We start from the raw sequence: 11,391 nt of genomic DNA, 5'->3' as shown, positions 1-11,391 counted from the left end.
ATGACTTGCGTGTTTGCATGGCTCGAGGGGCTCAGTTTTTGTTTACTTTTTTATTTTTATTTTTATTTTTATTTTTATTTTTATGATTGTCAATCACTCTTTTTTTCATTTATTTGTTATCTTCCTTTTTATATTATTTTCCTTTATTTATTTATTTATTAATTGTTTAACTTTTTTTTTAATTTGTTTACTTATTAGGTTATTCATTCAATTATTTACTTCCAAAAATTTCACGCTTTTGCAAGGAAACTTACCATTGGAGTTTAAGGAAGGTGGGACTCTCCTTGGAAGGTTTTGGAGGGGAATTCGAAATTGGGAAGATTGCTTTTGAAGGGGAAGGCTAAAAAAAAAGGAAAAGAAGAAAAGAAGAAGGGAAAGAGGAGAATTTTCCTTTCGGGAACAGATTTAGGATTTGGGAGGTGATATATATATGTGAGAGAGGATACAAGGAAAGAAGGGGGCAGAAAATTTTTCGGGGAGAAGAACAGAGGAAACGGAAAAGAACAATTGCAACCAAGGCTGTCCAGGTATGCTTCTCATTACTCTTGGAATTCTTACCCATTTTTTTTTTGTGTGTTCGTTTCTGAATATTCTTACATTGTTGATTGGTGTGGACGGAAAGGCCACAAATTTGTTGTGTTGAGGTCGGTTCCTGATATTTACTATACTCTCATTCGCATTTTGTCCTCTTTGATTCTCTTGCTGATTCCAAAACATCATTTGTATCAGTATGAATGCCACGACCACTAACCTGCTTGTTTGCTGAATTTGATCGTTTTGATTTTTCTTCCCCTTTTTGAGCAGTCGGATTCATTCTTGAGTCTGGTGTTTGTTGATCAAATATCTCTTTTTTCTTTTATGCTTGCCTCACCTTTTCAAAGCCCGTTGATTCGATATATGAAACGTGGCTCTTCCTAGTTCTGTTCTTATTTTATTTTGTTTTATTTTTCTTTTCTTGCTTCTTCTCCTTTGGTACTCTGTTTTCGGTTACCATTCTCTCTTTCCGATGCTTGCTTATGAGATTCTTCTGAGAACTGCTGGAGTGGGGGATTTGAACTTGGAAGGATGAGACAGAAAGAAGATGCAGGGTTTCTATGCGAGTTCATCTGCTGAAACAGAGGACAATCCTCACTTGTTGCCCAGATTCTTACCGCGAAGGTCTTGGCCAATTCAGTCAAGTGATATGTGCAGCTCCTCCAGTAGAAATCTGGGAAAGATGTGACAAATTTAGAGGTTATCCCCTCAGGACCCACGTTGGGAGAAGATTGTCTTGGCAAACGGATATGGGTATGGCTGATTTGAGAGCAACTTTTGTTAGGGGTCAGAAGCATAAACTGAGTGTTTACATACATCAGATGTGTACTTTGATGATGTTCAATAATGCTCATCGCTTAAATGAAAAAGGAACAGGGCATGGGAGTATCCCAGACCTACAAGAAGAGGTCCTACCAGTGATGAAACTGATGATTGCTTGAATGCTTTGATGAGGAATTTTGACATGCTTGCCTCATGGAGGCGGAAAAGCAGTGATTCTTCACCTGTCAAGAGTTCTAAAGATGAAAATAATGCTAATGTTGTTAGATCAGAGAACTCTTCTCCCTCAACTCTTTCTAATTATGGTTACAGTGAGCTAAAGTATTATGTGAATTTGGAAGAAAAGTGGAAAAGATGGAAAAATTGGGACAACAGGATTTGCTCTCAGAAATGCGTGAGGCAGTATCCAATGAGAATCTTAGAGCAATAGATTCTAATATGCAAATAAAAAAAAAACTGAACTCAGAAGATGCAGCCAGTTTTAAGAGTTAGCGGACAAATTTTCAAACCTAAAGTGGGTCAAGAGCCGAATCTGTGGAATTTAGTTGTTGATGTGATGCACAAGGCTAACTATGCAAGCCGAATTTGTCATTTATGCAGACCTAATTGTGAAGCCAAAGTTACTGCCATAGAAGGTCAGTACCAGATTGGAATCTACACTGTACATCAAATTCAATATGGTGAGGAGATCACCTTTGATTATAACTCAGTCACAGAGAGTAAGGAAGAATACGAGGTTTCTATTTGTTTATGTGGCAGTCAGGTTTGTCGAATGAGCTATTTGAATCTAATAGGTGAAGGGATATTTCAAAAGGTATTGAAAGGGTGTCATGGAATTCTAGATCGGTATCAATTGATGTTGGAGGCTGTTGAAGTAGCAGGTGAATATTTAGAGACACACGAACCTATGACAATTCAGTCACTTATGCTAAATGAGATATCAAATGTGCATGATGGCATGGAAATTAGTGATGGAATTGGCACTTCTAGCGAACAGGTGGAAAGAATGCCAGAATTGGTCACCTTATCTACAGGCTTGCATGATGATCAGCAATGCCCGGGCAGTCTTGAAATGTTTGCAAATCTGCACAGTTCACCAATTGAGCCTAGGAATTCTGATATATCTTCAAGAATGGATGATGAGTCCAATAATAGTGGGATGCTCGCAGCTACTAACATCCGCCCTGGGCGAGATTCATGGAGAAATTTGGAAGTTGAAGACGGGGAATTGCCACAAGTGCAAAATGGTACATTGCAGCAGAGCAGCTCTGTTGATGCAAAATTAATCAAAGAGGGTGCAATTAGCTCAGTAGATAACGAAAGAAGGCAAGCTCTACAGACGACACAAGTGGTTATGAACATGTTTGATGCGACTATGCCTGGTACTCTAACAGAAGAACATAAGAAGAAGGTCCTGGCTGCCGTAGGCCAAGGAGAAACAGTTATGTAAACTTTGTGAGATGCTGTCCCAGATAATGTTCATGGAAAGCTTTCTACTGCTGTCTCTGGAATTTTGCGTACTTAAGGCACAAATTTAAACTTTGTGGGTCTTCTGAGGATTGACCAGATTCCCAATGATTCGTCAGGATTGAAATCTAAGATCCAAGAAGAAATTGGAATAACATCAAGTGAAGGAGGTGGGATCGAAAGCTAGGCTACAGATGAAGAGTACAAAGGTATAGTTCTTGGGGGTTCCGAAGCCGCCAAACACTCGTTAGAGAAATTGGTGAAAATATCAGGTGGAGGTTTTCGCTCTGGTGTAGATAATTCTTGTAATCATTCACAGAGAATCAATGGTCAAATTATAAGTGACTCAGATGAAGGAGAGGACACTGATGAAGAAGGAGATGAAAATGAGTTATTTGATTCTACTGCAATGGTTACTCTCATCAAAATAATAGCAAGTGCAAGTTCTGATAGTGGCAGTATCACAATAACCTCTCCAAAGGGATCCAAGCTTTTCTTTGATTGACCCTCCTGCTGGACTGGGATCTACAAACCAACCTCTAAGACCTACTCCCCAACAAAACTTGTCCAATCTTTTTACCCCTTTTCTAATCTTGCAGGCAGACAAACTGGCGAAGAGTTTAATCTTGATATTGCAAAGAGAGTTGTTTGTGATCTTAATACTACTGAAGCATTTCCCAATGTGTTAGATCTAAAATGCAGCCCTGTAGAGCCAATATTGATTTCTGCAGCAGCACCCAGAGGTCATTCATTCAGAGGCGCTGAACAAGTGTCGTCACCCAGATGCTAGGACATTTAAAGAGACTCTTCGATCCCTAGTGTTGAAAGAATCATTAATACAAGTCTCAAATAGTTCTTTTGAAATGAAAGATTCACGTTCTTTTGTATATAAAGCACTATCGAAAGAACTTTATGTTGTCAAAATATATTTGAGAACTTATAATGATCAACCAGACTTTGAGATCAGTGAACCAGAAGCAGTCTGTGTTGCTCTTCTTGGTTTTGTTTCGTCCTTAGTTCACAATCAAGGTGCTGCAGTTTCGGATGACCAGGACATACTTAAGCTTACCAAAGGCAATTGTAGATGCCGGGGGCATTTTTGAGCTTGGAAAAATTTTCATTCAAGATGACCCACAACCACTTCATGTTTTGTGGGAATCAGCTGTACCGGCTCTCTCTAATGGATGCATCAAATGTTGGACAAATGACTGAAACGGGTGCCATTGATGCTTTGCTGGACCTCCTGAGATCTCATCAGTGCGAAGAGCCTGCTGGAAGATTACTTGAGGCTGTATTTAACAATGTGAGAGTACGAGAGGTGAAAGTCCCCAAGTATGTGACAGCACCTTTATCACAGTATCTGTTAGATCCACAGACCAGATCACAATCTGGTAGGCTTCTTGCAGCTCTCGCTCTTGGTGACCTCCCTCAATATGAAGGATTCGCTAGAGCTAGTGGTTTTGTATCAGCATGTCGTGCACTGATAAGCCTGCTTGAAGACCAACCAACAGAAGAAACGAAATCCATTACCTATCAGAAAGACCTGTCTCAAATCCGTCCAACAGAAGCTGAATCGGTTGAAACTCGAATCATCATACTTTTCTCCTCTGTTGTGGCTCTCAAGAGGTCTTTATTTGACACCAGAAGCAATCCCACTTCTGAATCTGTAGTTAAGCCCTTTGCTGAGAGAGAAGTGACTTCTTTTGGTTTGATTGCACACCTTGGAAGTTAGTGTTTGAGCTGGAAATATTAACTCCTGAGCTGCCGAGTGTGAAGGATGAAACCTACAGATTTACAGAAAACTGGGGGCACTTATTTAACAGCTTGTGAGAGGAGTAAGCGATTATAAGAATCTGAACTCCTCTTGGAGATGTTTCTCAGGACCAGAAGCTGCCCCACTTCCAGCTATATTTATTGGTGAAAATCTTGAGTCACCCAATTGCCTATGGATAGGCATCCTTGCTTACAGGCAATCCTGAACATGGTGTGCAGCTGAATTAATAATCCGTCATCTGACAAGTCTTGGAGATATTCCCTGCTGCTGTTGTGTTCAGAAAGCTCAGAGTGCATAAAGAAGCTTGCTGAAAGTATCTCAAACATGCTACAACAAAACAATCTGGCAAAAGTTTACCGCTTGAACTTGGAGCGAAGTCTTTGATGATCTTGGAATTTCTCTTCTTCTGACCATAAACCCTGTAATCCAGTATACGAATTTTGATCAGCCTCGGAAAATGCCAGAAGAGGGCAGAATGCGTTTTTGGGATTCAATGCCAGTGTCACAGCCTCAATCACACCTCCAGGCTCCACCCACATAATTGCCACCTTGCCACATATCATACTCCTAATGTTTCTTTTCCTTTATTTTGTGATTTTATACATCTTAAATATGAATTTCAAAATCTTTTTCCATCAAAATAACTTTGGTTTTCTTCAAAATTCCTTAGGAGCTTCTAGGTATAAAATCCAAATTTTAACATGCTATTTGCTGCCACTTTCCTTCGGGCATGCACTATCTTCTTTGATTTTTAACTATTTTCGTGATTTTCTTGATTTTCAACAAGCATGAATAAACTTCATGATTCCAAATGATGGAATTCGTAGAATCAATTCATGCAAAATTAATTAGGGCTTTGGTGGGGGCCCGACATTCATGATACTCACTTCAATACGGTTTGCTTGATATGTTGATTTTTGATTCTTCTTGATGAAATACTTGAATTCACTTTATATTTATTGTTGAGATATTCTTGCTTCCCATAGACGTGTGGATGCTCGCTAATCAGGTACACTCTTCCCACCCTACAACTCTGAAATTCTATGAATATGTACATTATCATGAGCCATGACCATGTTTGATGCCATATTTGATTGTCTTGATGCTTGCTTGATCATCTTTGATAAAATACATGTAATGTGTCATATTCCCAAACTAATCTCTTATGTTTTATGATAGCGCTTGAGAAGTCGTTCAGGTATGCATTTCGACTCTCTCTTATGGTTGGTTTTCTTGTTAGGCATGCAATATTTGAAATCACCTAGCCTACTTAGGTACCTATAATTGACTGATTAATGGCCACACTTCCCTTAACTTTGTTAGTAGAGACCTCTTTGGGGCTTAGAGGGGTGTTACCTCCTAGAGGTACCTTCCCAATAAGTAACCTGATCCCCGGACCTAGACTCGGGTTTTTCAAAGACATGCTTTTTCCAAAAATTATGGAGTCACATTTTATGGTTTTTCTTTCTTATTTTATTTTCCCTTTAAAATAAAAATAAAATAAGTGGCGACTCCAACTTTTCTAAAATTAATTTTTCACAAATAAAAAGCGAGTCTCGTCGATCGAGTGGGGGCGCACGTGAAAAATGCGGGTCCACACCTATGTGTACATATCCTTGCTTCACTCAAAACCTAGAAAAGTTGAACTTCAGTTGAATCTCCCATATTGATGGCCTAGTGAGCACACAAACAGAGGATATTTAAAACAACTTGTTGCTCAAGGGCTTGGCTCATTGAGTTTTGTTCTAGTGTTTCAATTATTTGTGGTTTTTTTTCAGTAGCAAACAACAAAAATCAGTGTTTGAATTAAATTTAAGGTCAAATTTGGTCCTAACCATTATGCATTGTTGAATGTTATCTTAAAATAGATCTAAATAGAATGTGTTATGTGGATCTAGGTTGGAGGTCAAACAAGCAGCAGAAGGAACCCAAGAAGTCCCAGGACTAGGTTAAGCTCGTGTTTATGGCATAGATGAAGTGTGGGGACTGCTTCAATCTGGAAGCTGAATTAGATCTGAATAATTTATTTATATATGACTATATGAGTCAGCTAACCATGGATTTCTTCTGGTCAACAAATTAGATAATGTGTTATATACATCCATGAACATGCCTAACCAAAATCAGGGCAGTTCATTAGTTTTGGGGTTCATAGTATGTTAAAACTATATTTGATAATATTAGAGGTTGGCCAAAATATCCCTTTTATTGTGGTAATGATCAAATAATCTTGTTGAGAGTGACTGTAAAGGGGGAGAATTTAGTGAACTGAGCTTTTTATGCATGTGTTAGCCTTTTGATGTGGGTTCTTCTCATGTCTGAGTGGCTTGGCTCAATAAGAAATTATTGAAATCAGGTTTACCTTGGCCACGATTTTGGGTAATTATGAAATGCATTCTTCTAAACTGGACATTGGAAGACTGAATTCTTAGTTGGGACTAATCCTTCTTGAATACAATTTAAAGCTGCTCCTGAATCTAGGAAGGCAATAGTTTTAATGCTAAATTCATTGTTAATCACAATTGTTAGAGAAACATTTCATTTTTGAAATATGACCCTGTTTATAGCATTGATGTATGAGTCTTATAATTCTTCATTAACCTTTGAGGATTCTGGAATATCTTGATTCTTATTACTTAAGATCTTATTAATTTGATCTTGGAGGTTTGTTACATCTCTGTTGGTGTATTGTCTTAATTCTTGGACTCTAACTTATAGTGCCTTATTTATTCTTGAAGATCTTTAAGTTTGTCAATTTGTTCACTTGTCATAGCAAGGGACTAACTATTTAATTAGAGATAGTTCTTTGTGAGAGAAGAAAAAGAAAAAAGAAAGTGAATAATCATGGAAGAAATTCAGACATAATTTGGTTAAATATTTCTGTTGGGCATGACGCTTTGTGTTCTCCTGTCCAAGAGGCTTAACTGCAGCAATACATATTGTGCACCTCCTTTAGGTTCTTCTACTGTCAAGAAAATGCATATTTTGCTCAAATTTATTGTTTCTTACAGCACTTGGCTGCAGCGAAACGTAATGAAGAAATTGTGAGGTTTCTCATTCAACACAGAGCCAACACTAACGGCATAGGTGATCGACTAGATAATCCCTTCAAAGTGAAAGCTCTGGTTGCTTGCTGCTCATTTGTTCAGTTCCCATGCATTGCAGATAATTTTTGAAAATTCACCTCTTTTTGAGGCTGTCAAGGCTGGGCATGATAGCATTGCTTTGCTTCTCATCAAGCATGGCTCAACCTTGAATTTGGAAGATGCTGGATGGTACCTTTGTAAGGCTGTAATGGATAGCAACATTGATTTGTTAAAGCGTTTGTTGGAGAATGGAGTTAACCCAAACTCAAGGAACTATGACCTACAAACACCTCTACATTTTGCAGCAGCAGAAGGTTTGCACCTTGTGGCAAATATCTTGATCAAATTTGGAGCAGATGTTCTATCCAAAGGTATTTTTATTCCCTCCTTCTATAATGGGCTCTGTTTGTCTTAAATCCTACATTTTAGAATTTATTCTGATGATTTGGAAATGAAGGGAGATCGAAGTTCTAAAGACTACTTGTTGGGAGAATTGGCAATTAAAATTGAGAAGAGATGGTGCAGTTTACCAACATTCCATCAAATGACAGTTGACATTGTTTAAATGTGTGGGTTCTACCATTTGCTATCTAAATGCATTCATACATTTAGTAGTGCTCAGTTTAGCAATGTTTTACTAATTATTCATGATAGAATTAATGAACCACACTACAGCTTAGGAATAAGCAGAGAGAAAGAGCATTAATAAAGAATGAAAATAATAGAGAAAGAGTCCCAAATGGAGTCTTAAATTCTGACAAATGTAATGTAATGGATGACAAAACATTCATATTTGTTGAGAGATGGGGCTATTTTTTTTAAGGACCTGAAGCCTCCTAAGTTACTCCTTAATGCCATATAGCTCCCAATCTTGAAACCATCTCGTGAAACCTGGGTTCCATACAACCTGCCTGCCTACGACCTCCCAAGCATTCACCATCCAAACCTCTTTATTAGAAGCAAAAGAGGAACGGGAGAGAAAAGACTCCTTTAAAGGAGCATCTCCACACCAAACATCATACAAAAATTTTGTTTTTCTTCCATTGCCTACAACTTGTTCTTGCCTTAAAGGCTTCCAAACCTCCTCTTATCGCCTTCCACAAGCCAACACCAAGCCCCCTCCCTTCCTGCAAAAGAGCACCATCCTCTAGGTTCTCCCCTAAACTTTCCCACTATAACCAATCTCCAAAGTAACCCCTCTCCAAAACAAATCTTCAATACCATTTTCCAAGGAAGGCTTTATTGAGAAAGGACAAGACGTTAATACCACGTAGCCCCGACATTAAATACATAATATGGGCAAACTCATCATTCATTACATAAAAATAAAATAAAATAAAATAAAATTCCCTAGGGGAATTGCCCCCTTTAAGCTCAACCCCCGGCATCCCAAGCGGAAACACAATAAAGCTAATTCAGGCTTCATAATTTGACAGTATTTTGCAATTTTAGTGAGATACCAGAGTGTATGTGAAAGAAGTCAGTTGAAATCTGAAATCAAATGAAATGTCTAGACTTCTCTGTTTGTTGAAATTTAAAACACTGATAAATTTGAAAACCTTTACCATTTTAGCGTTCTTAATTTCTCATATAGGAATGTTATATTTTGAAACACAGGTGGGAGGGATTTGCTCATGTTGCACTCCATTGTTGGAACCAGAACTTGACACCAATCCCCTACTCTTATGTTGACCCTTTGTCTGAAATTCTGAGTGTTATGTCTGGCTTGGTTGCTGCAAGGCCGCAATTACCTTCCCATCAGATTCCAAATGCTGGCTTGATTTGAACCAGAAAACCATTTTTAGCTATTTAATTGATAAGATTTATTGTGAATCAGGGTTCTTGGAAGCTCTCAGGTTGGTAAAAGCTGTCATTCAGAAAAATGAAGCCCTTTCAACTGATGAGATGGCTCCAGCTTCTCAATTGGGAGGGAGAAATGATTGAAGAACAATGTGGGGACATTCCTTCAGTAGGATTTGAAAATTCTTGCTCTATATTTAGTCAACACAAAGACAAGGCAAAAGTTGCTTTCATGCACACCAAGTCAAAATTCTGGTGTGAGGTGGTGTTTGGGGATGTAATAGACAGCTATGGGATGGTGCTTGAGAAGTACAAGAAGACCAGAAAGCAATATATGAATGGGATGCTTTCACAGCACTGTAAAGGACAATAGACGTGAAGATTGTTATCTTGGATTACCTCTTTATTTTATATCATTCTTCATTTTTCTGCAAAAACAGGTTTGGCAACGAAAAAAATAAAAATAAAAAATATTTTTAAAGAACATCTTTTTCATCGTTTTAAGTTATTTTTATTTATTTTCTAAGAATAGTTTAAAAAAAATAATTATACAAATATGGAAAATAGTTAAAAATACATATAAAAGTTATTTTAAAAATATATTTATAAGTATAGAAAATAATTTAATAACATTTTAAATTCTTAAATAGATTTTTATTTTATAAAACATCAAAATTAGAAAAGAGGCTTAATTTTATTTATTTATTTATTTCAATTGTTTTGTATTCATGTTAGATGTACCAAATAGTTGAGAATTCAGCAGAAAATGCTCTCTTGATCAAGTTGAACAATAATGAAGGGTACTACATAACATAGAAGTCATCTCAGGCATGTGAATGAACCAGTATGAAAGACAATTAAGAAACCAAAAATCTTAAAAAGAAATTCTAGGTAGTCCTCATCTTTGACTGCCATAGTCTTTGTTTGAAGCTCTCAATTGCCCATCCAAAGTGTTTCTAGATGAAATTAGGTGACAACAAAAACCCATTAAGAAAAATCATATTTTAACACCTAATAATAGTTCAAGTATTCTTTAAGTGATTAAATTTTATTTTATTTTATTTTTTTATCATCTCCTGATCTCATTTAGTTGGGAAGACAAATGCTGATATGATCCTCAAGATGAAACAGGTACTGCTAACCTAAATTATTAGTTTATATGTTAAAGTGTTAGGTTGGTAAGTCAACAATATATATCAAATTATTGTGTGGTATCTGCAAATCTTGATTTGGATTTGCAGCTGATGATGGTCATCCATGAATCACTGCGGCTCTACCCACCAGTACAAGTGGTGTCGAGGGAGGCCATAACAGACACGAAATTTGGAGGCATCCATGTGCCAAAGTGGGGTGAAGGTATGGAGCCTGCTGGTGACACTGCACACAGAACCTGAAAACTGGGGACCCGACGCACATAAGTTCAACCCTGAGAGGTTCACAAATGGGATCACAGGCGCCTGCAAGCTCCCACACTTGTACATGCCGTTCGGGGTCGGTCCAAGGGTGTGCCTTGGCCAGAACTTGGCCATGGTTGAACTCAAGATACTGATAAGTCTGATGCTGTCCAATTTCTCATTCTCCCTCTCTCCCAATTATAAACACTCAGCTGCATTCGGGGTGGTGATAGAGCCTGAGCATGGAGTCAATCTCTTGATAAATAAGTGGTGATGGAACCACATGGGGTTGAGATTGGAAAATAAATTAAATAATGGAGGATATGGTCACACGTATCATGTGTAATGTACTATTATATTTACTTGGCTGGCTTCCTTGGTGTTACAACTTACAAGAGAAACTCTTTAATTTTCCCTTCAAGTCCTATTATTTCTAACCTTCTTACATTCGTTTATTATACTTTTATATTTTGATCTCATTTATTTATATCATCGATTAATTTTAGTCGAATTTATATTATATAGATTCACCTAAAAATAAATATATTTATTAAAT

At 37.5% G+C, this 11,391-nt stretch overlaps 2 protein-coding genes across 2 annotated transcripts; both read left to right on the top strand.

Moving 5' to 3' along the window:
- The first annotated feature begins 244 nt into the window (after positions 1–244).
- On the top strand, positions 245–9,798 carry LOC109121702 (uncharacterized). Its single transcript, XM_059734911.1, has 2 exons — positions 245–7,642; positions 7,721–9,798. The coding sequence occupies exon 1, from the start codon at positions 1,784–1,786 to the stop codon at positions 2,762–2,764; it is 981 nt and encodes a 326-aa protein (XP_059590894.1). The 5' UTR covers positions 245–1,783; the 3' UTR covers positions 2,765–7,642; positions 7,721–9,798.
- On the top strand, positions 7,445–9,585 carry LOC132253180 (potassium channel KOR2-like). The gene is made up of 3 exons (XM_059734606.1): positions 7,445–7,585; positions 7,721–8,012; positions 9,479–9,585. The coding sequence occupies exons 1-3, from the start codon at positions 7,445–7,447 to the stop codon at positions 9,583–9,585; spliced, it is 540 nt and encodes a 179-aa protein (XP_059590589.1).
- Positions 9,799–11,391: the final 1,593 nt, after the last annotated feature.

This window comes from Vitis vinifera, chromosome 18 (genome assembly GCF_030704535.1).
Source record: "Vitis vinifera cultivar Pinot Noir 40024 chromosome 18, ASM3070453v1".
Lineage (NCBI taxonomy): Eukaryota > Viridiplantae > Streptophyta > Magnoliopsida > Vitales > Vitaceae > Vitis > Vitis vinifera.
This window is presented reverse-complemented; position numbering and strand designations above follow the sequence as displayed.

Coding starts and splice junctions, on each gene's coding strand:
- LOC132253180 (XM_059734606.1), top strand. CDS start 7,445: ATGACGCTTTGTGTTCTCCTGTCCAAGAGGCTTAACTGCAGCAATACA. Junction 7,586..7,720: donor GCACTTGGCTGCAGCGAAAC/GTAATGAAGAAA, acceptor CATGCATTGCAG/ATAATTTTTGAAAATTCACC. Junction 8,013..9,478: donor AGCAGATGTTCTATCCAAAG/GTATTTTTATTC, acceptor ATTGTGAATCAG/GGTTCTTGGAAGCTCTCAGG.
- LOC109121702 (XM_059734911.1), top strand. CDS start 1,784: ATGCAGCCAGTTTTAAGAGTTAGCGGACAAATTTTCAAACCTAAAGTG.